General features: G+C 36.4%; 1 protein-coding gene across 3 annotated transcripts in view; it reads right to left on the bottom strand.

The window, feature by feature from the left end:
- Positions 1-26,462, bottom strand: part of LOC107738406 (UPF0606 protein KIAA1549-like) — a 67,993-nt gene that overhangs the window by 9,515 nt on the left and 32,016 nt on the right. For all 3 annotated transcript variants that reach the window (XM_016550172.1, XM_016550171.1, XM_016550173.1), the window contains 11 exons: positions 14,852-16,993; positions 14,555-14,643; positions 12,942-13,110; positions 12,710-12,840; positions 11,684-11,873; positions 11,340-11,399; positions 10,840-10,985; positions 8,707-8,884; positions 7,458-7,642; positions 1,838-2,043; positions 72-208 (listed from right to left, as the gene is read on the bottom strand). In XM_016550172.1, the coding sequence (XP_016405658.1) occupies positions 72-208; positions 1,838-2,043; positions 7,458-7,642; positions 8,707-8,884; positions 10,840-10,985; positions 11,340-11,399; positions 11,684-11,873; positions 12,710-12,840; positions 12,942-13,110; positions 14,555-14,643; positions 14,852-16,993 (3,633 nt within the window). The remainder of the gene's footprint in view (positions 1-71; positions 209-1,837; positions 2,044-7,457; positions 7,643-8,706; positions 8,885-10,839; positions 10,986-11,339; positions 11,400-11,683; positions 11,874-12,709; positions 12,841-12,941; positions 13,111-14,554; positions 14,644-14,851; positions 16,994-26,462) is intronic.

Raw genomic sequence — 26,462 nt, 5'->3', positions numbered from 1 at the left:
AATAGTATGAGAAAAATAATTGCAATATCAATATATGACTGTATCGCCAGTCAAAATGTGTGCAAACTTACCGTTTAATCCATTGATGGCTGGTTTATGTGGTTGCTTTGTTTCGATGGGCAGACCCGCGGGTCTAATGCCCTCCTCAGGTGATCCTCTGTCGCTGGGTGGATCACTGCCTATGGAGTCGCCCTCGAATGGAGAAATCCTAAGCAAAAGACCCAACATAAAATCTTTTAATTTTAAAGCATGCTATGAAAACATTATGCTTTTGCCCTTATTCCATCCAAATCATATCACCAAAATGTGCTTTTGATGACATTGTAAAGACGGGATGTTTCAAAACAATGTGGGAAAACAATGAACGCAATTCAATGCAATTACTATACATTAATTTATGCATTTATGCTCCTTTTAACTTTGCATAGTCCTTGGATCTAATTCAAGACAAACATGAGCAAAACTCCTCAGAATCATGACATCCTCATCCTGATAGACAATATTTACCCTTCATCCAGTTTTGATGAGGCAAGGGTCTCTAGGGTAAAAGCAAGAGGACGATGACCTAAACCTGTCATGCTTCTAAACAGCACTTTCAGATCTAATGCGACCACACAAAGGTTCATGACTTGGTCATGAGTCCATTACCTATTCACTAACCTTTTAGTCAACAGCTTTTTGACTTACTAACTATCTTAATTACTAGGAATTTATTTATCTCTGACTGGTTATTTAAGCTTAGACTAGTTGGTATGTGTTACTAATGCACGTACACAAAAAATTTGAATTATTTATTTATTTTGGTTTTATTTTATTTACAATCTGTATTTATATCTTTATTTTAAATACAGTCCAGAAATATGGATTATTCCATTTAAGCAGTAAGGAATATATAAGAATTACATATCTTCTGTCTATTTGTAACAAGGTTTCAGGTACTTGTAATATTTACAAGACATGAGATCTGCGGTAATTTCATCCCTAAGACCCTTCTATTGATTAGAGTGCGAGATGTAATCCTTTTAAAAAGCTTTCTATTGATCAGCAGTCGCCTCACTCTTAGCTACATTCCTGCCTTTAAATAAATTAACAAGTTATTTTAATATGAGGTTACTGCAGCGAAATGCAAAACAGAACCAGTTTGTTATTTTAGGTGGATTTTTTTATACTAGTTTGTGTTTTAAAACAGGTAAAACCTTACAACAGGGTACCTTCAGTTAATTTATTAGTTAACATGAACTAACAATGAGCAATATTTTATCTTAGAGCATTAATTAACGTTTGTTAATGTGTTAGTTAAAAAAAATACAATTTTCATTGTTTGCGTTCATAGTGCATTAACTAAACAAATGATTAAATGATTTTAAAAATGCACTTGTAAATTCAATGAAATTAACTTCAATAAATCAATAATAAACCAATAGATCAATAAATACTGTATATGCATTGCTCATTGTTAGTTCATGTTTACTCATGTAGTTAACTAATGTTAACTTGATTTAAAAAAAATTAATTGAAAGTAAGTGAAAGAAATAAAAAACAAATAAGATTAATAAATGCTGTAGATGTAATATTGTTCATTGTTAGGTCATTTTAACTAAATGTAGTTAACTAATGTTAACAAATATAACTGTTGATTTAAAAAAATGTATAACAAATGAAATCAACCAAAAATGAAAAATGCTGTAAATGTAATGTTCATTGTTAGTTCATTTTAACTAATGTAGTCAATTTAATGATGTTAACAAATGGAACCTCATTGTAAACTGTTACCAAAAACTCAATTATGTGTAAAATGTTTGATCTTGAATATCAAAGAAACATTTATCAGACATACTGGCCCCTGCGCCGCTGGCCATTGCGGGAAGCTTTGGAGGAGGCTTTGGACTTTGGTGTGGGCACCTCTGCGTTCTCAGCTGGACTCTGTTCCTTGGCGGCCACAGGAAGTGGCAACGGCTCCTGGATGACCAGGAGATCATCTTTACTGTGCTGGCCCATGTGCAGCTTGGCAAAGTCAAAACCCTTCACGCTGGGCACCTGCAGCTAAAGACCACCACCCCAGAGAGAGGAAAACGTTAGAACGTTAAATTTGGAGAATCAAAATTAAAGCAGAGCGATGTTTGTGAAGGAAACGGAGGGACTGCAAAGGGGAGTGAGGGATGAAAGTTAATTGACTAAATGTTTATTTAAATCTGCTCACAAACACTAGACAGAATCAGGTCAGGCTTTAGTCCAGCCGTCTTAAGAGATGTCAATGTCAAAGCGCATCTACACGAGGCATAAAGACAAAATATGAACTTCTATAATCCACAGATTGACACAGTGTCATAAGAATAAATTGAGCAAGAGGACAGTAACTGACTCTCAAAGAGACACTGAGAAGAGTGAGCATTGAAAATGGATGCACTTGATTAGAGGTCAGCAGACTGACCGCGGGCCAGACCAGCTAGACGGGCTGTAATAGCCTGTCTGTCTGTCGCACTATGAAAGATTAAATGAACCAAACAAACACAACAGGAGAGAAAGCTAATTCTCACTGGCTTTTTCAAAGGCTAGCAGCGGCCAAAGAAATCCAGTGAAGACTTAAAGAAATAGATTTAAAGGTACAGTCAACCCAAAATGAAAAATCATCACCAAAAAAATAAAAAATAAAAATAAAAAAAAATTCAGTTTACCCACCTTCATGCCATTTCAAGCCTGTATGAATGACTTTCTTTTGTGTAAAACAAAAAGTGTATTTTTTTGAAGAATATCCTGGCCACTTTTTTTTTCAATGTAATAAAAGTGAATGAGAACTGGATCAAAAATGATCAAAAAAAAAAAAAAAAGAAAACAAAAAAAAGTTTTTAGCAAAAGTGGTTTATATGACTCAAGTACTATGTTCCTAGTTGTCTGAACCCAGATGATAACTGTATGTGACACAGACTGAAAATCAAGTCTTAATTAATTGAAAATCTTGACATTGCTCTCCTTGGTGCATTCACGAGAGAAGTAATGATGTCGGATTCAGATTTGAGATGAATCTTTCAGATGAACTGGTTGTTTCAGTAATTCAGTCTGACTCAATTAACAAGTCGCAACAGTTAAAATCCGAAATGCAGAGGAAGATTAATAAATAATTTCTGTCTGTTCATCACACAAAGACATCAGAAGGCTTATTCGCCAGTCATTGGGGCTACTTTTATGATACTTAGGGAGTTAACATAAGCCACCATCCACGTTCTTTGTTTAGAAAAGAAAAGCCTGGACACTGTGGAAAAAAAACCCCTCTCTTTTTTGTGTTCAAAGAAAAACAAAAATAGTATAGACTTGAGGGTCAATAAATTATGACAGGATTTTCATTTTTGGGTGAACTGTTTCTTTAATGCTGATGAATCACCGATGTTTGTTTTATAATTTTCCAGATCAAACAAACTGTGCAGAGGTTTCACAGCGGATCAAATTTAATTCTATGTTTCATATATTGCCAGAAAACACAGACATTTATGAAAAATGCATAAGCTGGGTTCTTTTGTGTCGTGCTGTATGTGTACCGGCACAATAGAGACGGATACACTGAAATATGCTCATCTTCTGGGAGTACGTCTATTTCTGTTTCCCATCACATTCCCTTTCAAATGCAAATTAAGCTGTTTGGACAAATTCTGTTTGTGATAAAGAAAGCTCTTATCTCGTTTCTGTTTGCCTGTATTGCTGCTGTAACCAAATCTAGGCCACAACACAGTCAAAGCTATACATGCTTAGACCAAATGGCCAGAGACAGAGATTACTATGGACACATTCAAATACATGCATCTGTTGTTGAGATAACTTGTTTTTTCCCCCCAATTGCTCGTTATCATTGTCACAAAGGGAGATTATCAGCAATTAGAAATACTATATCTAGGACAAACTGCTGCATTCTAGAAAATACATCACTGCACTGCTATCCATACTGTACTGTACAGATACCTCTGGCCTTCTCATACAGTACGACAAAGGCTTCTTTATAGCTTTCTTGGGTTTTTCTTTGGCCTTTTCTTCTTTCTCCTCCTCCTCCTCCTCCTCTTCTTCTTCCTCAATACTTTCTTTTTTCCTTATGCTTCTGACAGGTTTCTGATTTGGATGAGGGTGATAATAAAAAGTTGCTTGCGTTCCCGTCAAGTCAGATTCCAACAGATGACTGACATGTTGATATTAACGGTTTTCACACACTATTTTTGATGGCACTACAAACACATTTAGGAATGGGAATCATACTATGATTAGTATGACTATGACTATAAATACTATGATTCTTCGTACTTAAGGAGGCAGCAAACAACTGATAATTAAGTAAAGAACCATTCAAAAGTTTGGAGTCAGTACTTAAAAAAAAGAAAGAAAGAAACTAGGGCTGGACAATAATTCAATATCAATATGTATCGCGATATAATTTTTTTCAATAACGGTGATATGATTTTTAAACACATTTCCGATATTTCGATATACATTACCAGTTTCATATCGGAATTATATCGTATCGACCGAAATTAAGAAATATATCGTGATATCAATTTTGGCCATATCGTCCAGCCCTAAAATAAACTAATATTTATTTCAGCAAAGACACACTGAATTAATCTAAAGTGACAGTAAAGACATTTATAATGTTACAAAAAAAAAACTGTTTAAATTAAATACTGTTCTTGCGAAGTTTGTGTTCATTAAAGAATTAGCACATCTGTTTTACCAATGATAATATTAAGAAATATTTCTTGAGCACCAAATCAGCATATTAGAATGATTTCTGAAAGACTGTGTGACGCTGAAGACTGGAGTAATGATGCTAAAAATTCAGCTTTGCCATCACAGGAATAAATTACATTTTAAATGTATTTAAATGGAAAACAGTTATTTCAAACTGTAATATTATTTCACAATACTACTGTTCTTACTGTATCAAATAAATGCAGGTTTGGTGAGCATTCTCATGTCAACAGGGTCCAAAGAGAACTACAAAATGGTCCAAAAAGATGACGCTGACAGTGACTGGTACTGTCACAGCACTCCTCAGACCGCTGAAGGTCAAAGAGGAAGAGGAACGTACTTTTCTCATACTTTTCTGTGTGGGGACTAACTGGAGGTCTATTCTAGTCTATAGTACACTACATCTCCTCTACCAGCCTCTACCTTCTTCTCTCTCCTCTCTTCCTCTTCATCATCTTCTTCCTCCTCCTCCTCTTCTTCTTCTTCCTCACCCTCTTCTTCTTCTTCCTCATCACTACTATCTACAAGCTCTTTGCTCTTGACAGGAGTCATTGACCTCTGGATAACTGGTATGGATTTCTGTAATGAAGAGGTGGACTGCACAAGCATGGGAGAGGGAGAGTGTTTAGATGTGATTGGATGCGTGTTAGATAAAGAATGAAGTATAGAGATAGAGATGGAGAGAGAAAGAGAAAGACAAAGAGAAAGAGAAAGAGAAGCTCTAAATTGGCCCTAATGTGTTGCAAATAGCAAAACGGGGATATTTCACATAAAAATTTAAATTCTGTCATCATTTGCAAATCTGCATGACTTACTTTCTTATGCAAAACACAAAAGAAATACTTGAAGAACTCTAGGGTGTAAACCACACTGGATTTTGGGGGAAAAAAACAAAAATCACAGAAGAAAGAAAATCATACAGGTTTTTTTAACGACTTGAGGGTGGATAAATGAAGACAGAATTTGCAGAAATAGCATTTTTTTGGTACTAACTAACTATCCCTTTATGTGTCAAATCCAAGAAGAGCATGTGGAATAAATTGAAAAGCGGCCCATTTAACAATTTAAACTGATTAAACCAGAGAACCTCACTGAAGGACTAAGAAGGGTCATTGTTCTTTAGGATTGTGAGTGTGCTAGTAAGGGCACATATGGAGTGTGTAATGACTATGTGCTCCTCCTACGAGTGTAGTTAAATCAAGGAGTTCAGACTGAGAGGACCAGCGGGTGGTGCTCTGGATAAGAACGTCACTGCTGAGCATTAACCTAACAGCCAGCTGAGCATTAGGCGTCATTACTGCTGGGACTCTGCAAGTGTATGTGCTTGTGCATGACAAGTCGGGTGACAACAGCAGTAGCAAGACTTAGAATGACTAGTGATATCTAAACACATTGTACTGTAAGGATAGGGTAGTGTGATGCTGAAGTGGTGCTTTAAAAAGGATTCAATAGGATGAAATGAACTTAAAGGGATGGTTCACCCAAAAATGAAAATTTTGTCTTCACTTACTCACCCTCAAGTTATTCCAAACTTGTATGAAATTCTTTTTTTTCTGTGGAACACATATTAAGATATTTGGAATAATATTGGTAACCAGTTACTGGTAGCCATTGACTTCCATAGTATTTTTTTCTCTACTATTGAAGTCAATGGCTACCAGAAACTGTTTGGTTACCAACATTCTTCAAAATATCTTCTGTGTTCAACAGAAGAAAGAAACTCACACACGTTTGGAACAACTTGAGGGTGAGTAAGTGATGACAGAATTTTCATTTTTTGGGTGAATTTGAAATATATACACACACACACACACACACACACACACAAATATATATATGGGCAAATGATTGGCTAGTCATCTAACAAGTATGAAATTTATATAATAATTTTTTTTAAATATTTCTTAAGACTGACGAGTCGTTCAGAAAACCCACTCATTAGTCAGTTTTGAAAATATGTAGCTTAGCTCATGCCCAGGGTTGCCAGGTTTTCACAACAAAACATGCCCAATTGCTACTCAAAACTAGCCCAAACTAACCACGTTTCGAGGGGTTCCCCTGGTAAAATTTGCATTCCAGGAGCTAAATATCACATTATTGGGGTCGCTTCAATCCGCGGACATGAAACAGTGATAAAGTAGTCCACGGGAAAACAGCGGACTTGGCAACACTGCTCATGCCTAGACACAACCCATAAAAATACTGGAAAAATTAGTTAAGAGATAAACATTAGATAGAATAGATAAACATTTATTTCACTACAAACCTGACGCAGTGACTTCTGGGAACGGTTGACTCATGACTCAACGAATGACTGAATAGCATCATTGAAATGAACTGTCTAAACGAACTGATTGGCTGAATGAATCAGCCTTCCCAATGCCAAGAATAACTGTTAGTGTAAATAGGTAGATTAGTGGATAGCCAACTAAAAAACACATCCCCTAATTCTGATCTTTCAAAGCTGGCAAGCATCCGGCTACAGAGTCATTTAAATCACTCTGAGAGACGAGATAAGCAGCTCAGACTCACAGGAGCCCACCGACTGATTAGCAATATCACTGACACATCAGCAGACATGAAAACGAAACAAAACAAAAAGACGACATGGCCTACAGTTGAACATTACATTAGAAAGAAAGAAGAAATCTCATGAGAAACAGTGCTTCAGGATCCCAGAAAACATTTCATTACATTTGAGTCATTGCACAGCGTTTTCGGTCTCTCACCTTCTGTCTTTGTTGGACGGTGCTCATGGTGTCTGGCTGGAATTCCAGTTTGTCAGTGCGGCAGAGTTTCCAGTACAGTATAGTTATTATAATGACGACCACCACCACGGGGACCACCACTCCTACGATTATCCACGTGTTGGTCTTCTCTGTGTCTGAGGGAGGTGAGGCCTGTTTTTCCACAGCTGAACATAGACAGGGGTAAAGAAGTATAAATATCTGTGACTATGCACAGTATGTACACTAATGTTAAAAAAACCTCTTAAATCTTTCACTTATGAAAAAGAAAGATTCACGAAAAGTCACTTATGCTCATCAAGGCTATATTTATTTGCACAAAAGTACAGTAAAAACAGTACTATTGTGAAATATTATTACAATTTAAAATAACTGTTTTCTATTTGAATACATTTAAAAAATGTAATTTTTTCCTGTGATGGCAAAGCTGAACTTTCAGGAGTCATTACTCCAGTCTTTTTCAATGTTGAAAACAGATGTGCTATTTTAATTTTTGTGATATATTAAATTTTATTAACATTAGTTGTGCTATATTCATTTTTGTGGGAACCTATGATACATTTTAATCTCACAACATTGTATGTCTTTACTATAATGCATACTACTTACTAAATAAAAGTATTAATTTCTTGAAAATAAAAAAAATCTTACAGTTAGTGTTACTAAATTTTTAAAGATGAACTTTAAGCATTAGATAATGAAACAGCATGCACAATTAAATATCTAAAACAGCTCAAACAATTTAAAATGATTATTTGCATATATTTTGAATGCAAATATAAAATTCCACACATTCTATGGTGTTCGCTAAACATGTTTTGTTTACAAAAAACATGTCCTGTTTTTTAGTTCACTGTAATTGGAGATTTGAGCTAAAATTCAAAGGTCTAAGATGTTACACAACAGGAAGCTACTAAATTTAGTCTAATGAATCTAATGTTTATGCTGTGGGTGATGCAGTTGTAAGCCTGCCACATATAAATGTTACATAAAAAGGCAGAGCCCTCGAGATGTCTCGCTATCTGAACTCACCTCTTAGATGTTTAGAGCAGTAGAAATAAAGAATGCTACCACAAAAACCACTGCCTGCTATGTTACCATCAATCAGGATCATTTCAATGATCATTTCATCATTGTTTTTTACTGTCTTGGTTCATTGCAATGTTATGTTATTTAGTTTCTCTCCCATGGATCTTTTTCAACTGAAAGTATTACAAGTCTGGATGCTCACGCTGTGCTAATATGCCCTGGATGCGGTATCCCATGATGATCGCTGCATGCTGCACATCAAGACTGTTGAGCATGTTGGCTGTGGTTGCGGCGGGAAGTCTCTGTCCGTTAGCTCCTTCCACAAAGTAGATAATCTCCAGAGGGCTGTCAGGGCCCACAAGACGAGTGGTCTGTACAATCTGAACAAGGTTAAAAAATTGTGCAAATTAAATGTACAATTCAATTCACTGCAATGTCTTTTTTGCACTTTTAAATATGGTTTAAAAGCAGCTTCAATTCTATTAAACAACACTGAGGCAAAATATTCAATAATAAACAAATACATCCACTAAAACTATTCAGACAGATGCAAAAAAATGTGTCATTTGGCATCTGAAGTTGCTCAATCTAAAATTTTGACCTAGCTGAAAAAAGCTTTGTAACTTTGCAGATCTTTTTTATGCTCAAACAGCACCATTACAGACTAACTAAAGTTGAAAAAGTGAAAAAAGCATAATAGGGCCCCTTTAATTGAATGATCTCTCACGAACATAGCAAGATTTTCAGTGAAGAATGTCTTAAATTTTAGTCTGTTCCTCACAAAAGGAATACTCATTCAGTGTATAAACCAGTGTTGTTATTGTTTACTAAAACTAAACTATTAAAAATGGTTGAACTGAAATAATGAAATAAAATATTAATATTAGATTTAAAAAAAACTTGCATGAAAATGTAAAATAACTGAAAATTAGTTTAAGTTATTTTGAAGTACTTAAGTTAAAGTACTAAAATGACAAACTCAAGCTAAATAGAAATAGTTATAAAAAACTAATGACAAAAGCACATTAAATTACTAAAACTTAAACTTAAAAAAGGAAAACTGAAAATATAAAAATATAAGCTAATTCAAATCTTAAAAAATACTACAACAGTATATAAACATAACTAAAACAACACTGGCATAAACCACATTTATGTTACTTTTATGGTGCTTTTAGAGCTTAGCAGCCCCAGTTTGCTTTCACTTGCATATAATTAGAGTAGATATTTTTCAGACATTCACCTTAAATGTTCCACAGAAGAAAAAAAGTCATACAGGTTTAAACCTGAATTATTATTATTTTATTATTCCTTTAACTTTTAATTCCAAATATGCAAATACTAATTGTTCCTAACACGCAAACACATGAATCAGAAGAACTCTGAACAGGCTACAATTAGCTTCTTAAAATTTACATGTCTTTCTGACAAAAACCCAAAAAGACTTTCAGAGACTGAGGGTCTAAAAGACGAGTCTAATAAATGTTTCTAGTCTCTAGGGTTATTGGGGTGGAAAAAGAGCCTTGCAATGTGTGGGCTTCATCTGAGCTCGACCTACATTAAGAGCCCAGAGTAGTGAACCCTCACTGGCCAGGGACGTTAAAAGCTCATTTTGAAAGTGCTGCTACCTCAGGGTGCTTTATGAGAAACAGAACAGAGGAACGGCTACACAATGTCGTTATAACATCCAAATACATCCAAGCCTATCAGACTGTTGTCAGCCTACATTCACTTTAAGAGTCCTTGCGAGATATTCAAGAATTCATCACCTCTCTAAGATTAGAATTGACATCACTGAGCATCATTAACACAGCTGCATTCATTCTCAGTTAATTAGCAGTTATTAACAGACTACAACTTTATCAACACAAGTCACTTGAAAACCATAAGTTCAGCTAGTCTGCAGTAGGGTCACTATGAAACGGAAAAATCTTCTCTCTGTAGGCAGAACAAGTAATTAACGGTTTAAGAATCACTCTAGCTGTCTGCAAGCAGTGTTCAATAATTTATCTGAGATTGCAGCTGGAGTATGACGCGCCAACGGCCGACAGGGGTGAAATGGTTGTTTTTGAGTGGCTCCGCAGGCCAGGGATGAATAGGAGGGTGTTGCCATGGATACTCCTTGTCCCTGAATGATGATGTGCGGGGGGAGAGCAGGTGTGGGGATGCACCACAAAGACAGTGACTGATTAAGAATCCAGAGAGGCATTAGACATGCACACAGGAAGAGCTCTATAAATGAATCCAATGAGCTCATGTGTGGAAAGCAAGAACAGAAAATATAAGGTCACATAACACAGATGATTTACAAACATAACACAGATGATTTACAAACCTGTACGCTGTTGTTTCCCATCCTAGTTGCTCTTCTAAAGCGGGGCCCCGCACCCAATGCATCACCCAGCAACTGAGCCAGTCTCCTTTCAATCGTAGCCTTGAAGATCTTGTCACTCACGCGCTGGTCCAACACTCCCAACAACACTGAACGCAATATGTAAAATATGACATTAAGGCATTGCAATAGCTAATTTCTGTCTCTCGGAAATATACTGAATATTTGATGGTATAGTATCATTACACTACTGTTCAAAAGTTGGGGTTGGTTTGTTTTGAAAGAAGTCTCAGATGCTCACCAAGGCTGCAGTTATCGGATCAAAATGATAAACAGTCTTTACTGTCACTTTTGATAAATTGAATGCATCCTTGCTGAATAAAATACCAAATTCTTCTTCAAAAAAACTAATTACAGTATAATACTGCCCCCTAACTTTCAAACAGTAGTGTACTTTGTAATACCCAGTGTGTTAAGCTTAACATCAGCAGGTCGGTCAGTACCTGTTCTAACCCATGAGGAACGAAGCAGTTGGGTTGAGTTCAGCTCTGGGTAGTGGAAAGCTAATAGTGCAGAGAAGTAAATAAACATCAAATATGAACAAATATAATTCCATTTTCATTATAACATACAGCACACCACACTGAAGCTGATTTCTAGGTAGTTTAAGCTAGTTTAAAAGCTAGAATACCAGTAGATGGACCACTTTGGCTAAACTGGTGGGTGACCAAAGTCTAACCAAATAGACTGCTATAAAACCCAGTTGGACCACTTTAAGCTGTTGTACATAACAGTTGTTTTGCAAGTGTATTTATGTAATTACACAGAAATTAGTGTATGGACTCACGTTCTGCAATCTGCCATACAGGGTAGCCAAGGTAGTAGCTGTACTCGACCACACCGAGTTGTCGAAGCTGGGCGCTCACCTCTGTCCCTGGCACATACCCGCGGATATCTCGCACAGCAAAGGTGATCTCCACTGGAACCTTCTGCTGTTGTGCCGCCGTGTCCACCCGACTCATGGTGACGTTTAAAATCTACAAAACAATTCAGTCTCTAAGATACAATTGTGTGAAACTAAAGCAATTAGATATTAGAATTAGAGACTATTCTCATTCTCCAGAAAGGGATTTTAGAAATTAGCAACATCCAAAAGACATATTTCTACAAGACATATTTCTGTATAATTTTATAAACCAAACACATTCAGGTTTTCAATCAATCATCTAATGTAAAATGTGAACTACTAGAAAAAAAAGAAAGAAAATAAAATATTTAAAAAATGAAATAAATTTGTTACTAAAATACCATTAAAAATAAATGATACATATACTGATTAAAAATCGTAATTAATATATAAACATACACACTTAATCCACGAAAGCTCATACATTCTCAGCACAGGTCTCTTCATTAACACTCACTGATCTATTAAAGCGCATACACTTTCTGAACGTAAGTGAATGAAATGAATAAGAGCCTTTAGTTTTGTTGCCTTGACAACGGTTGAATTGAGCAGTCCTGCACTTTCCTTATCCAATCAGAGCAAACAACTGGAGACGATGTCATCCCACTGCACTGAAGGCAATCAAGCCTTGAATTCACATCACACAACCGAAATTAAAAGCATGCTCCTTTTTGCTAAAATCAAAAACTTGCTTGTTAAAGGATAAAAACATTAAAATGTAATTCTCATTTGGCATATTTACATCACATAGCATCATTGTGTATGACGCTAAAGGAGTAATTTAAGCAAAACTAAATGAAATAAGCAGTAATTAAGAGAATTTGAAGGAGTTCAGTGTCAGGTTTTTGGTGTTTGAAATTCAGCTGAGCTCTTAATATCGTAAGCTGGGTAAAGCAGTCAACGTACATTCACAGTGAAGTTTGTGGATTCCTGTGAGCGTCGGCGGACTTCAGCTAAGGCTGTGATCAGACCCTTCTCTGCCTGCTCACTGAAGGTACACATTCGCACATCTACATGGCTGGGTACAAACTGAAGAACTGCAGACAAAAGACATGCATATAGTCATATTATAGCAACAAAATTTAAATGCCAGAGAGAATATTCAAGAACTGTGACGTGAAGTTTCCACTGCAGTTACCTGTATGTACGTGGTACTGCGTGCCTGGTACAGGACTGATCGGTGACACGCTGATAAAGGAGCTGGTGGTCCGAGCAGAGATTCTCAGGGCATTAATGACTGATATGGCAGTATAAACCACTGCACCAGACACAGCACGAAACACAAAGTCTGGAGGAGCTTTCACTACCTACAACACACAAAGAGCTTATTAGGAACATTTGATGTCAAGGATATGTACATCATATTTGTTATAGCAATTTCAGTAACACTTTACTTGAAGGGGTGTGCATAAGACTGACATGACACCTTCATAATCATGACATGACACATGTCATGAATATGAAGGTTTTTTATGCATGTTTATGACAACTGTCATTAAGTGTCATTCGCTCAGTTATGTCATTTTTAATGCAAATATGACATTATTTGACCTAACCCTAACCTAACCCTACCTCTACCTTACCCCCAACCATAGCCCATAACAAAGACATCTCAAACAATGTCATCTTTGCATTAAAAATTACATAACTGAGCGAATGACACTTAATGACAGTTGTCATAAACATGCATAAAAAACCTTCATATTCATGACATGTGTCATGTCATGATTATGTAGGTGTCATGTCATGATTATGAAGGTGTCATGTCAGTCTTATGCACACCCCTTCAAGTAAAGTGTAACCGCAATTTCAAATCCTTTTCAAGCACATGGAGAAAATCAAAAAGCTTTTTAGTGGGCCTATAAAAGTTGCGGCTAACTGTATTGTTAAGTGCAGAGAGTTGCAAAGAACAGTTTCAGTTTGAGTTGCAGTTTGTTCTCATTGAGCCAAATTAGGTGTTGTTTGTTCATGAGGACCCAAGAGATAAACCAGGAAGGGATGATTTTATCTATATGTTCCACTGACACAACACTGGATTACAAAACATATTTTAAGTTTCTGTGGTTCAAACCAAGATTAAGCAGGTTAAACTATCAATATCATGTTAAATTCTTAAAAGAAACAAAAGCTTAAACAAATGCTGCCTAATTTCTCAACAGCTTTCTCAGCCTGAATAGAAGCCAATTTTCTTGTTAATTTCAATAGGTAAACTTGGAAAACTGAAAAATAAAAGTACACATACCTAAATACCACACCAATGTTTCCAACAAAGTTGTGAATTCAATTTATGCAATAAATAGTAATATCGCAAAAACTGTTTTGTATGTGTGTGCAATATTCCATCCATATCCTGGTAACATTTTTGTAACATTTTAATATCCCAAAATATGCATTAAATATATGCATATATATATATGCAAAATTAAATATATGCATATACATATATATGTATGGACACTTAGATGTTTTTTATTATTTAAAAAATATTGTATGTTAAAATGTATATTTTTAGATGCCTTTTCATCATTAAAAACTTGTAGCTTTTGGTTTTTGCAATTAAACGTTGCTGTAGAATAACAAATACATTTTTAAAAGTACAAATATTCCATAATCTAGCAATTAAAGAAAACTAGCTATAATAAAGGTATTTGTAATTGTAATTATATAATATTGTTTAAAATCATTTTAGATTAAGTAGAATTGCTGTCACTGCTTTAAATCCATTACATATTCACTACATAGCCGCAGTACCTGTAGCTCCACAGAGCGGTTATACTCTGCTTTGAGAATCTCTCTGACTTTGGATTTGGCATATCCAGCAGTGGACCCTGGAGGAAACCCTAAAACAGAGCAAATATCAGGCTTAATGTTATTCTTGGAGCCTTCAATATTAAAATATATTACTATAAAATCATGCTTGCTAATCCAACTATTGCTTAAGGTGCATCAGTGCTTTATGGATTGAGTTGCACACTGACCCTAAAAAATAGATATGAACACCTTTCTGGTCTAAAAATGTGCAGCAAATTTATTTTCGTTATGTCTTACCAACTCTGATCAAGTAGGTGTCAGGTTTAGTGATGTTGCAGAGATACTTCCGGACAGTGGTTGTTGGAGGGGTTGTGGATAGGGTTGTAACTAATGTATCGTTCACGGAAGTCACTGTTGTGTTGTTGGAGCTTATGATAGTGAAAGGCTTGACAGTGGTCTCATTATGTAATCCTGGGGAGGACGTGGTTGTAAGGCTACCGATCGGTGTGGTGTTATCGTTATCAGTAACCATGGTGTCAGATGTTGTTCCAGACACGAATCCTTCATCAGCCATCTCTGTTGCAGGAGGGGTGGAGGTGATGTTGAAGGTTGAGTCAGTTGGGTATTCAGAAACACTGATAGAGGTGGGTACTAAAACAGTGGGAAGTACACTATTAGGAAAGAAGGTCTCTGATGAGAGTGAGGTGATAATCCATTGGCTGTCATTAACAGAAGACATGCCATCTGGTTCCTTTGTCACTGGAGGTGGGGTTGTCACCAGTAATGAAGTGTTGTATGCTATAAAAGGTGTGGTAGCCCAATCAGTAGTTGAGTTTATATCTCCCATCGAAGTTAAAGGGTCTATTGAGGGTGTCGGTGTAAATGACGGCTTTAAATATGGCACTGTAGTATCTGTTAAACTCGGTCTAACTTCAGAGGGATCCAAGATAGTCGTGTTAAAAGGCTCAAATCCAGAGATATCCGTTGAGGATTCCTCAGCCCAGGAACTGTTACCTGTAGGCTGTAGATCTTCATCAAACAAAGTTGTTAGCATGTAACTTGGGTCAATGGTGTAGGTTCTAGTGCTAACAATATGTGTGGTGCCAACCGGAATGAAAGAGAAAACACTAGAGGCCGTCTGATTGGCAGTGGGCTCTGGCAAGCTACCATTGTCCTTGGTCAACTGGATGGTGTAGTACTCTAAACTGTTCATATCTGGTAAAAGAACATCAGTGGGTTGGACTGTAACAGTGCCTGCCCAGTCAGATGCCAACTCTGAGCTCTCGTTGACAGACTGGTTCTGGTTTAAGACATCTGAAGTTGTCGGGAGAATGGGTAAAGAATGGATTCTGGTTGGCTGGATGGTTGAAAGAGATGGAGAAATGGCGTGGCCAAGGTCTGATGTCAAAATATTGGTGAAAACTGGAGTTCTTGACATGGTAAAGGGCACAACAGTTGTAAAATTCTGAAAGGTTGTTACGTGTTTGGTTAAGTCAGTGGTGGCTCCATTCGAGGTTGAATTGCTATTAAAACTGGAACTTTCAACAAGTTTGCTGGAGAAAGAATTAGTAACACTGATAGATGAAGGATACAAATGTTTGCTGGAAAATGACATCACCATTCTTGTGGGGAACGTGGTGTCATAGGTCTCGGAATTTGAGTCCTCAAAGTCATACGTATCAGAGGGTAGATTGCTAACCAGTGAATAGTCGTTGCCTTCAGATCCCATGAAGGACATTGTTTCTAGGTAATCTCCAGAACCATAGTCCACATCCATGGTGTTGGTTGGGAAAAAGTCTTCGGGTGGGCCCATAGTTGGCTCGACAGACACTGAAGTCATTTGATGGTGTACAACATTACTTGGTTCTACCGGATGATAGCTTATCTGGGTGTTTGGGTCATGGCTGGGCTGTAACTGGAGGTCTTGGATTCTACTGGATGGTTCCAATCGGTCTCCAAAAGGAACCTCAGAGTCACTGACTCCCACCGTCCCATACTGCGTTTGAGGGGAAAGAACAGGAGGCTCGTAAGGAGAATCTTGTCCAACTGAAGGCAAGCTAGACGGCACAGATAAACCTGTAGCCTGTGATATTTGGGGAGCTGGGCTGATAGCAGACCAAGATAAGGGCACATTATGGGAGGTAGGCACTGGAGAATTTAGTTGTCGAGGCTGTCTGGAAGAACCTCTGCGGGTATATCCAACTCCCTCTCCAGACTTTAGGACTTTTAAAGGAGGTGTGGCAAGAGGCTCTGGGCTTGTGACAGAGTTCAGGGAGTAAGTGAATACCGATCCAGTGTTAACATTGTGATTGTAACTCTCTGTGGCTTTGGATGGATCCAAACTAGGTGAAAGAGAAAATCCAGACGAGGCGGAGGATGCATTACGTAGCACTTCCACTGAAAACTCATTTGGCATGTTTGGAGCCTCCAAAGGCCGGACTAAGGAGACACAAAGACAGTAAAACCAAATAAATGAAATTATCTAATGCAAACTGAAAAAATTGCAACAAAACTATGTGGAAAACAGCTAAATGCACAAAGCAATGCACATTTCAACCTAATCATTGTGTGACTGTCGTCAGTGATTTGTGTTTTTTCTATTTAGTACTGGGGGTGGCGCTGTTGAGCGTATATACGGGGAACCAGGTAGGAAGTTATTTAAGAAAGTGTGATTGCGTCTCTCGCTCTCTCTCTCTCTCGCTCTCTAGCCTTGGTTGTCAGGTGTGCGGGTTATTCCCGGTCATGGTCACGCTAGTGGATGGGTTGTGAGTATTGCTGTTGTAGCCCTCTTTGCATTGATGTGCTAATGCTACATTTAATGCTGCGGTCTTTTGTGCTTTTAATGCTTACGATTCGTATTTTGAGGAATATGTTTTCCTCATTGAATTTCGTTAAGCATTTGGAAGTTGTGTTGAGAGCGATTCGCGTGTAAATAGAGCGTTTGAAAGAGAGTTTTTTCCAATTCGGTTGTGAGGTGATTGTGGTTTAAACGCTAATTCAGGGCATTATATGTAGTGTGTTTTGAGGAGGTTTTTGGTGAAGGGAGTTTTTTTTTAATTTATTTTGAATACACAAAATAATGTTCTTTTTAGCAGCATCATATGACCCCTTTAATAGCAAATTAATTTTTGTTTTTTGAATTTGTTGGATTAATATTGTTTGGTGTTAAGAATTAAAGTTTGTTGAAATTAATTTGTTAAAATAGTATATTTGTATAGGGGAATAAATTAAAAAGGATTTTTTCCCCCCCTTTTCTTTTTTTTTTTAACTTTGCATCCAGATGATTTTTCTTATGCTTATTTTCCTCCCATGTGATTGTCTTATTTTATTGTGATTCTATTTAGTCTTGTACAAGATTTATTGCATTACATTTAATTGTTTGAATTATTCAATTGTTTAATTATTTGCGGATTTATTTGTCACTCATTTATTGTAAGGTACTTAAAAGGTAAATGTTCCTGGGCCTGGAATTAAAATTGTTGTGATTTATTTATTTTTCTGTTTTCTTTTTCCGTGTTGAATATGATGTACTGAATTATGAGATAATGTGATTGGAATTGATGTTGAATAGAAAACTTTGAAAAACCCTTTCTTGTTGTTGCTTGTCCTATTTGATTAATATAAAAGAATTGATAGTGGCTCTAATAATTTAATAATTCTAATCTCTAATGATTAATTTAATTCAATAATTGTGGTGGTTTTTACCCCTGGCGCCCAAACCCAACCTTTCAAGGCCAAATACCGTCACAATTGTAATTTAATATTTGTAATTATACATATGGAAGGTTTATTAATTTAGTTGTATACAGCTATAGTTAGACACTGCTGTAACAAACTACCACAAACTCTTTGTGCAAGCCTTTAACACTTCTCTATTCACCCTTTGAACCAATAAGTTTAAGTAATTGGGAGAAATACTGATTTTGACTGATTCTTGACTGATTAATGTCAACAAATTAAATCAATCAAGCCACACCAGTAAACAGCAGAGTAAAACACAGATGCAGAGCAAGATCACTGGACATTATTTCACACAGTTACATCAAACCGTTTGAGTTCTGAGGACTTTCATCATGCCATTGCAAACAGATGCTTCAAGGCTTTTTCTCTTGCATAGTTCGAATTGTTACAATCTCACACATGTGAAGGAGGTTTAGAATGTGCCAAGGCCACGAAACAGGAGAGTATTTAAATAATTAAGAGTGCTACTTTCAAGAAGGATGCCTGAAAGCAGTATCAGCTTGTCTGGTTTATATTCCACTACACGTTTTATAAACTTTCCATTTGCACTGCTTTTTACGGTGGGTGCGGAGGTTGGGCCTAAAAGCTGGCAGTGTTTGGCTTGGTATTCAGAAGCAGCTGCACAGTAATGAAATGACCCATTCAGAGATGAAGGATGGAAGGCAAAGGTGAGAAGTTTCTTAATGAAGCATAAAAAAATAAAACTGTCTCCTGCCTGAATGACTACCGCCCTGTAGCACTGACATCAGTCATCATGAAGTGCTTCGAACGTCTAGTCAAATCCCACATCTGCTCCTCTCTACCTGACACCCTGGACCCATTCCAATTTGCTTACCGCTCAAATTTGTATGGTCCTGTTATTGTCACTGTATGTCTGAGCCTCGTCACAAGCATTTCAATGCCCAGTTTTCCCCAGTGTTAACTATGCAAATGATGAATAAATGCCTCTTGACTCTTGAAGTGAGCAAAACAGTCTCATGCCCTATTCGGATGAGATTAGTTTTCCCTGAGGAGGTTAGGTAAATTATTCCTCCTCATTTATTTTGAGGAGGAATGATGTAACTAAAACCAAATTGGTCATTGTGCAAAGTGGTGCACTTTATGGATTTAGACCTACTTATTCTTTCACAGTATTGTAAGGTAAATACTTCAATACATGATCGCAAATGTCATGCCAAAAAGAATAATATTTTTCGCTGCATTTTTTCACATGAAGTGTGGCATTACAATCAATACACACCTGATTATGCCATATAGCATACAATTTCTAACAGTTGTGGGTTTTAGTGCTATGATAAACCCATTGGAACACAGATGCACTATTCTCTCACAAACCAAATAATATAACATTTCATGACCAAGATATCAATATAATATCATATTAGGAGGATTTGCAAGGTGGCATTGATCAATGAGAAACTAGGTCAATGCATATGCTATTATTTACCTTATTATTTATCAAAATAACCATAAAAATAAAAGACAAAACTGAATTCAATATTCAAATGCTAATACAGGAACAGCCAGTCATCTGCAACAAATAACATTCAATGGAGCTCAAGGATCAAAAGAGATTACACATCACATTTGTGACTCAGCAATAACTGACATAACTCAGCCTTCTGAAGAATCTCCCCCGACACATGGACTTCATACAGAATTCTTGTTAACCCACAATTCTATATTTAGACTTCTGACCCCCCCCAAAAGGAAAATAAGACATGGATGTAAGGGAGAACACGGCTTCATATAAAACTCTGGCTCGGTCATCAAAAGAAACAGCATTAGAGAAAGTTCCATAGCGTCAGCCAAGTCCACTGACCACTTTAAAGATGATGAAAAGCAGCAAAAAAAATCTGTGACAACAGTGAAGCAGCAAATAAGAAACTGCTTTTTGGCATTAATTATGTGATTGACTTTATCAAATATAAAACACAACAGCAATGCGCAAAAGAAACAACATCTTATGCTACACTAATCAGGTCAATATGCTCTGTGTTTGGGCTTCTTCATACTTCTTTGATAGTCTATGAGGCTGCATTACTCACTGCAACGCTCTGGGCCAAGTGTTTGAAGCCCCTATAAAGCAGGCAGCTGTGTAAAACAGATGATCAACTAAACAGAGAAACAGAAGAAAAGAGAAACCTTTAGGAAACCTTAGACCTTAACAATGACAGTGAGGAAGTCTTAGGTAAAGCACCATGAACACTGACACTCAGCGTTGTTATTGTTAACTAAAACTATTAAAAAAAGGTTTCATTGCAATAAACCTAAAATAAAATAAAATATAAATATCAGATGAAAAACTTAAGAATGCTACCTTGACTGAAATAAACTAAAATGACTAAAACTGAAATATATAGTTCAGTCATGAAACTCTAGATGGCGCAGGTGACTGGTTGTTAACGTAAACGATGATATTCAAAAAGAGTTAAACGACTTGGCACAAGCTGATTGGTTGATGCTGCATATGCAGCCAATGAACTTACTACCTTGCATTTATATGGCTGGCTAGCATTCACTAGAGATTCCTGCAGCGCGCTTTCAGAGTTTCTCTGAAACCCTCCACCTTCCCCAGCTCCACCTGTATAGATCTGCTATGGGTTATTTTATATGCTATTTGTGCAGCAGCAGTATGTCTTAAATACTAACGGCACCGTATCGCCATATGCATTGGCAGTAGCAAGTTCCTGTACTTGCTTGCAGCAGCAGCAATAATCTACAACTACAGCAATAACCAACAGCAGCAGCGTAGCAGACCTATTCTGCCAAGACTAAATACATTAACATTGTCATATCCATCACCATGCTAAAATCTTCAGAGAGTTGTCATGATTGAACTAAAAATATATTAAATCTAAACAGAAATGTTAAAAACTAAAGTTAAATTAAATTAAATTGAAAACTGAAAGTATGAAAATAAAAGCTAATTGAAAATATTAATAAATACTATAACATTATATAAATTATTTATATAATTTTATAGCATTTATTAATATTTTCAATTAGCTTTTATTTTTTTAAAGAGCTGTACCTGCATGAATGAAAAGTACAGCTGAAAAGTATGACATTTAAAATATTTCACCTATTTTTGTCATTCAAGTACGGCTCCTATCTCTTTGAATGGGAAAACATTAAATTCTCCAAAACTGTTCACCAAGCTTACGATTAAGGTCCTGTATACACCTGGCCACTGAAAAGACCAGGTGTGAATGCCCTCCGAAACGCTTTCGAGAAGGATTTAAATCCGATCACTCAAACCACTTCAGGAGGTGGTCTGGGACGCATTCCACACGAAACTGGACAAGTGTAAATGCATCTGGCTGTTGAAACCACATATGTAAATTTTAGTCCTCCTAAAATGTTAAAATAATAAATGTGTGAGAGCGTGTTATAGGCTATATGACATGGCATAGTCAGATATGACAGTGCTAATGCAACACGCATCACCGCGGATGAGTATCACTTCAGCAAGCCAACATGCAAACTGCCACAAATGAAACTGAAAGTAAGTCGCAGACGCTCAACACACAGTCATCCTCATTAAAAGTAGTAAGACAAACTTATCTTTCCAGGGCTGATGCCGCTCTCTCTCCTGTTGCGGTCTTTCTTCTTGAAATTAGCTGATAATGAATAAAATGCAGTGCATATCTGTTGCTTTCGTTGACATTAACTATTTTAATTAATAGTTAATTTTGCATAGAGCACGGGAATTGAAGATTGGATTTATATCCATTTTGCGGAGACACATTTGTGGCCAATCGTAAATGAAACCCTTTTAACAAATCAGATAGCTATCTGATCAGAGAAAACGCATGAAGTGACCAGGTGTAAACAGGCCCAAAATTTTATATTTGAAATCACCAATGAAATCTGACAACTACATAAATGTCTCATACATGTTGTTTCTTATGCTCAAAAAAAAGCGTATTTTTCAGGCTAGACGAGCCAGTGCGCATGTGCAGTCCTAAGCGCGCGTCTCAGATCGTTGACTGTTTCTATAGCAACCAGAGCTTCTAACGGCAGTTGCAGTGCCATGATGGCTTTACCAATTAGCAATTGGCTCTATACTAAATAATAATACTACTAAAATAACACTAATTTTCATATTTCCTACTTAAACAGTAAGTTGTTGAAGTCCCTTTTTTAATACTTTCAGCTTTTTGTATACACTACATGAACCATGATTGTCCACTTATTATTGCTAGTTATTAGATGCAGGAAGTATTACGGTGTTTAATATCATTCAGTGATGTAATGGCATTTTCAATTTGTCTTGCTATGGCTAATGTCATATCTCCCATTTTATGTCACTAATGTACATTACGCATTATAACAAAGGCCTGCAGGGGGCGCCAACAGCCTGACGATTGTTTTTACACATTACTGTACGATCTAATCCTTGTTTAATATTGACCAAGCACCATTTCATTCAAATGTCCACTTAATCTTTAATATTTGGCCATTTCTTTACGACAGCTTTTATTTTGAAACTGTGATGTATTCTCCTGTGTTTGCGTAGATTTATAAATGATTTACCTTACAAATCGGATGAAATGGTGCATGTTGCGTTCCAAGATGAACGTTATAATAAACCCAAACTCACAACAACATGCAGAGATGGAGTTTGAGATGCTCCACACATGTAAATGATAACAGTTCCTGTGGAACTACTGTGAACTGAGCGGCTGTGTGACGCACGTACTTAACCTACACACATGTAAATAATTAAAGCGCATATACTGTATTAGAACTGCATCGCATATAATTATTTAATTAAATCGTAGCGTTTGTGAATTCACCATTATGCTTAATTATTTTTAAATTGGTTTAATATATCATGCAGCCTTGGAAAACAGACTAATAATGTGTTTTATACATTCTCGTCTCTGAAATGCGCCACTTCCGGTATTTTGCTGGTTAGTCGATGCGAGCAAAATGAAGTCGAGGATTTAAAAAAATCGAATAGTCGAATAAAATCGACGAATCGCGACAGCCCTAGTCAAAAATACACACTAACTAAATAATAGATTCACATTTTGACATTAATTCGACAAAACTACACATTGATTGTAATATACAATAAATATTCTGTTTACAAGTGATCTTTACTTTGATTTTTCAGTTTTAAGTTGCATGCAAATGTTTGCATAATAGCTAGGATTTAGTAGCTTTAAATTCCTTATTACTTAACCTTAAGTTCATACAATTAACTTAACCTAGCTTAAAAAAAAGACCTCACCACTTTAATTAAAAAAGCTGAAAATGATATTAGCTCCAAAACATGCAATTTATCTACATTTTTGAAAAGCCACACAAAAAAGTTTCAAAATCTTTACCTTACTTTTTAAAATAATATTATCATTTTGGGACGCATTGATTCTCATCTTGCCTACTATTTAGTATATAGTATGCAAATTGGGACAGTATACAGTGTCCTGCACACTGACACAAAAACTCAGTAAACTCAAAATAGAGTACTGATGTACAGCTCTAAAGAAACCACAAACCACAAACCTAGTAGAAAATTATTATGCTATTTCAGCTGAATGATTGATGAAGCTCTAAAACTCACAGGAATCATAAATATCCACAGTTTGATGTACGAGTCTCTTTCAGAGGGAAGGTGAGTCATTAATTCGTCTTAATGTGGCACACGGGTGAATACTAATGAGTTCAACTATCTTTACCAAACATCAATTTTTGATCCACCATTTCTCAGGTCACTGAGCAAACCTAAAGCTAACGAACGGGACAGAAGAGGCACAGATTACTGCCTGACCTCTGACCTCATCAAATGAGTGCTCGGATATTTAGATTTCTAATCTCTGATCCCTATTCCCTCAGGAGCCATTCAATAAAACATTAAAGCCACAAACACCCATTTCTGTGCTAGGCCTATCAAAATGGATCGTTGACCCAGTTTTAAAAACACTATAGCTGAAAGTCATGCAAGTCTATGATTGACAAGCAAAGAGGACTCTGTCCTAAGTTAAGCAAAAGCCTGCAGAAAGTGGAACAGTCCAGTCTGTACCCTACTATTATTAATGATATAAGTAAACAAATAGGTGGGTTATGTTGTTTTTGAACTGTGACATTTCTAGTTGGGTAGACAGTGTGTTATTTGACATTGCGCTAGAGTGGCAGCTGACTACAAAATTGCATACATTTAGTCCTGGAAGTGTCTTGCCAGAGCTGTTGTGCTGCCAAACAGTTTGCAGTAAAATAATAAAATATATAGTTTAAATCACTATGTAAAAACAATAGTCTGACCCTCGATAAGTAGTAAAATCGCTTAAGTTTTATTCAGTTCCATGAATCATTTTAAATAGTCAATTTCAATGAATTAGCCTAATTAACTGATCAACAAATTGTGTCTTACTATTCAAAAATGTTCACAAAAGTCTTAAGTCATTTTTCATATATTAAAATATTCTAGTAAAATGACTGTTATATCTAGTAAATACTGATGTTTATTATTATGTTGGGTTATATATAATAGAAATATATGGGCATATAAATAGAAAAAATACTATAATGCCTCAAGTGTGAAAAACATGCCTGGCTTTTTTTTTTTTTTACTGTATTTTCTTAAATCTACTTGATAAACAATAGCTGTTTGGGTAATATTGTTATTATAGAGTTATACTGAATATAGTCAAAAAATGAAATGATGAAATGAAAAATGTAAAATATTACAATTATTTTAGCTACTTTGCCTAGCCCTAATCATGTCTTTCTTTTCTATAATATGTCGTCTGATGAAGTCCACTTATATTTCTTTCAGTATGATAATTGACACCAGTACTCTAACAATATGTTCTTGTTGCACAGTTGCTTTTGTGGGCGAGCAGGACCAAGCAAGATGATGTAAAAAATGGCACCAACAGAAACTCTAAAAACATTCAAAGCAAAGACAATAAAGTAATTAATGATGGAGTGACTTAATAATCCTGATTGACGGACAAGTTCAATAATTAATTGTAAGAGGGTCACCTTCAGCCTAAATGAGCAGTGTTTATCGTGAGTAATGGCAGGCAGCCTCTCGCCCGACAGACGGGCAGCAGGGGAAATACCTTAACTCCACACAACAGCGCGGCAATGACTCCCTTTGCCACCTGGTACAGAAAGAAATGCAATCGTGTAACGCATGAGCAGTCTGGCAATTGTTAGAGCTATCGCTTTCACAGACAGTGAGATCTACCCAGAGATACGTGTCAGATGCAAATGTAAATGTCAATGGGACGATGCACAGTGACAAAAACTACTTGCAGTATTTAAAAGTGATGCATAAAATTACCAGTTTAATTTAAAGGGGTCATAGGATGCCCATTTTCCACAAGTTGATATGATTCTTTAGGGTCTTAATGAAAAGTCTGTAACATAGTTTGGTTAAAATTTTTCAATGGTAGTGTAAAAAACACATGTATAAGCATCTATTATACTATGTCTGTCTGATGAAGTCCACTTATATTTCTTTCAGTATGATAATTGACACCAGTACTCTAACAATATGTTCTTGTTGCACAGTTGCTTTTGTGGGCGAGCAGGACCAAGCAAGATGATGTAAAAAATGGCACCAACAGAAACTCTAAAAACATTCAAAGCAAAGACAATAAAGTAATTAATGATGGAGTGACTTAATAATCCTGATTGACGGACAAGTTCAATAATTAATTGTAAGAGGGTCACCTTCAGCCTAAATGAGCAGTGTTTATCGTGAGTAATGGCAGGCAGCCTCTCGCCCGACAGACGGGCAGCAGGGGAAATACCTTAACTCCACACAACAGCGCGGCAATGACTCCCTTTGCCACCTGGTACAGAAAGAAATGCAATCGTGTAACGCATGAGCAGTCTGGAAATTGTTAGAGCTATCGCTTTCACAGACAGTGAGATCTACCCAGAGATACGTGTCAGATGCAAATTTAAATGTCAATGGGACGATGCACAGTGACAAAAACTACTTGCAGTATTTAAAAGTGATGCATAAAATTACCAGTTTAATTTAAAGGGGTCATAGGATGCCCATTTTCCACAAGTTGATATGATTCTTTAGGGTCTTAATGAAAAGTCTGTAACATAGTTTGGTTAAAATTTTTCAATGGTAGTGTAAAAAACACCTTTTTTACCCTGTCAAAAACAGCTCTTTTCAGATCAAGCCGTTTTT

The sequence above is a fragment of the Sinocyclocheilus rhinocerous genome, unplaced genomic scaffold (genome assembly GCF_001515625.1).
Source record: "Sinocyclocheilus rhinocerous isolate Xijiao unplaced genomic scaffold, SAMN03320098_v1.1 scaffold975, whole genome shotgun sequence".
Lineage (NCBI taxonomy): Eukaryota > Metazoa > Chordata > Actinopteri > Cypriniformes > Cyprinidae > Sinocyclocheilus > Sinocyclocheilus rhinocerous.
This window is presented reverse-complemented; position numbering and strand designations above follow the sequence as displayed.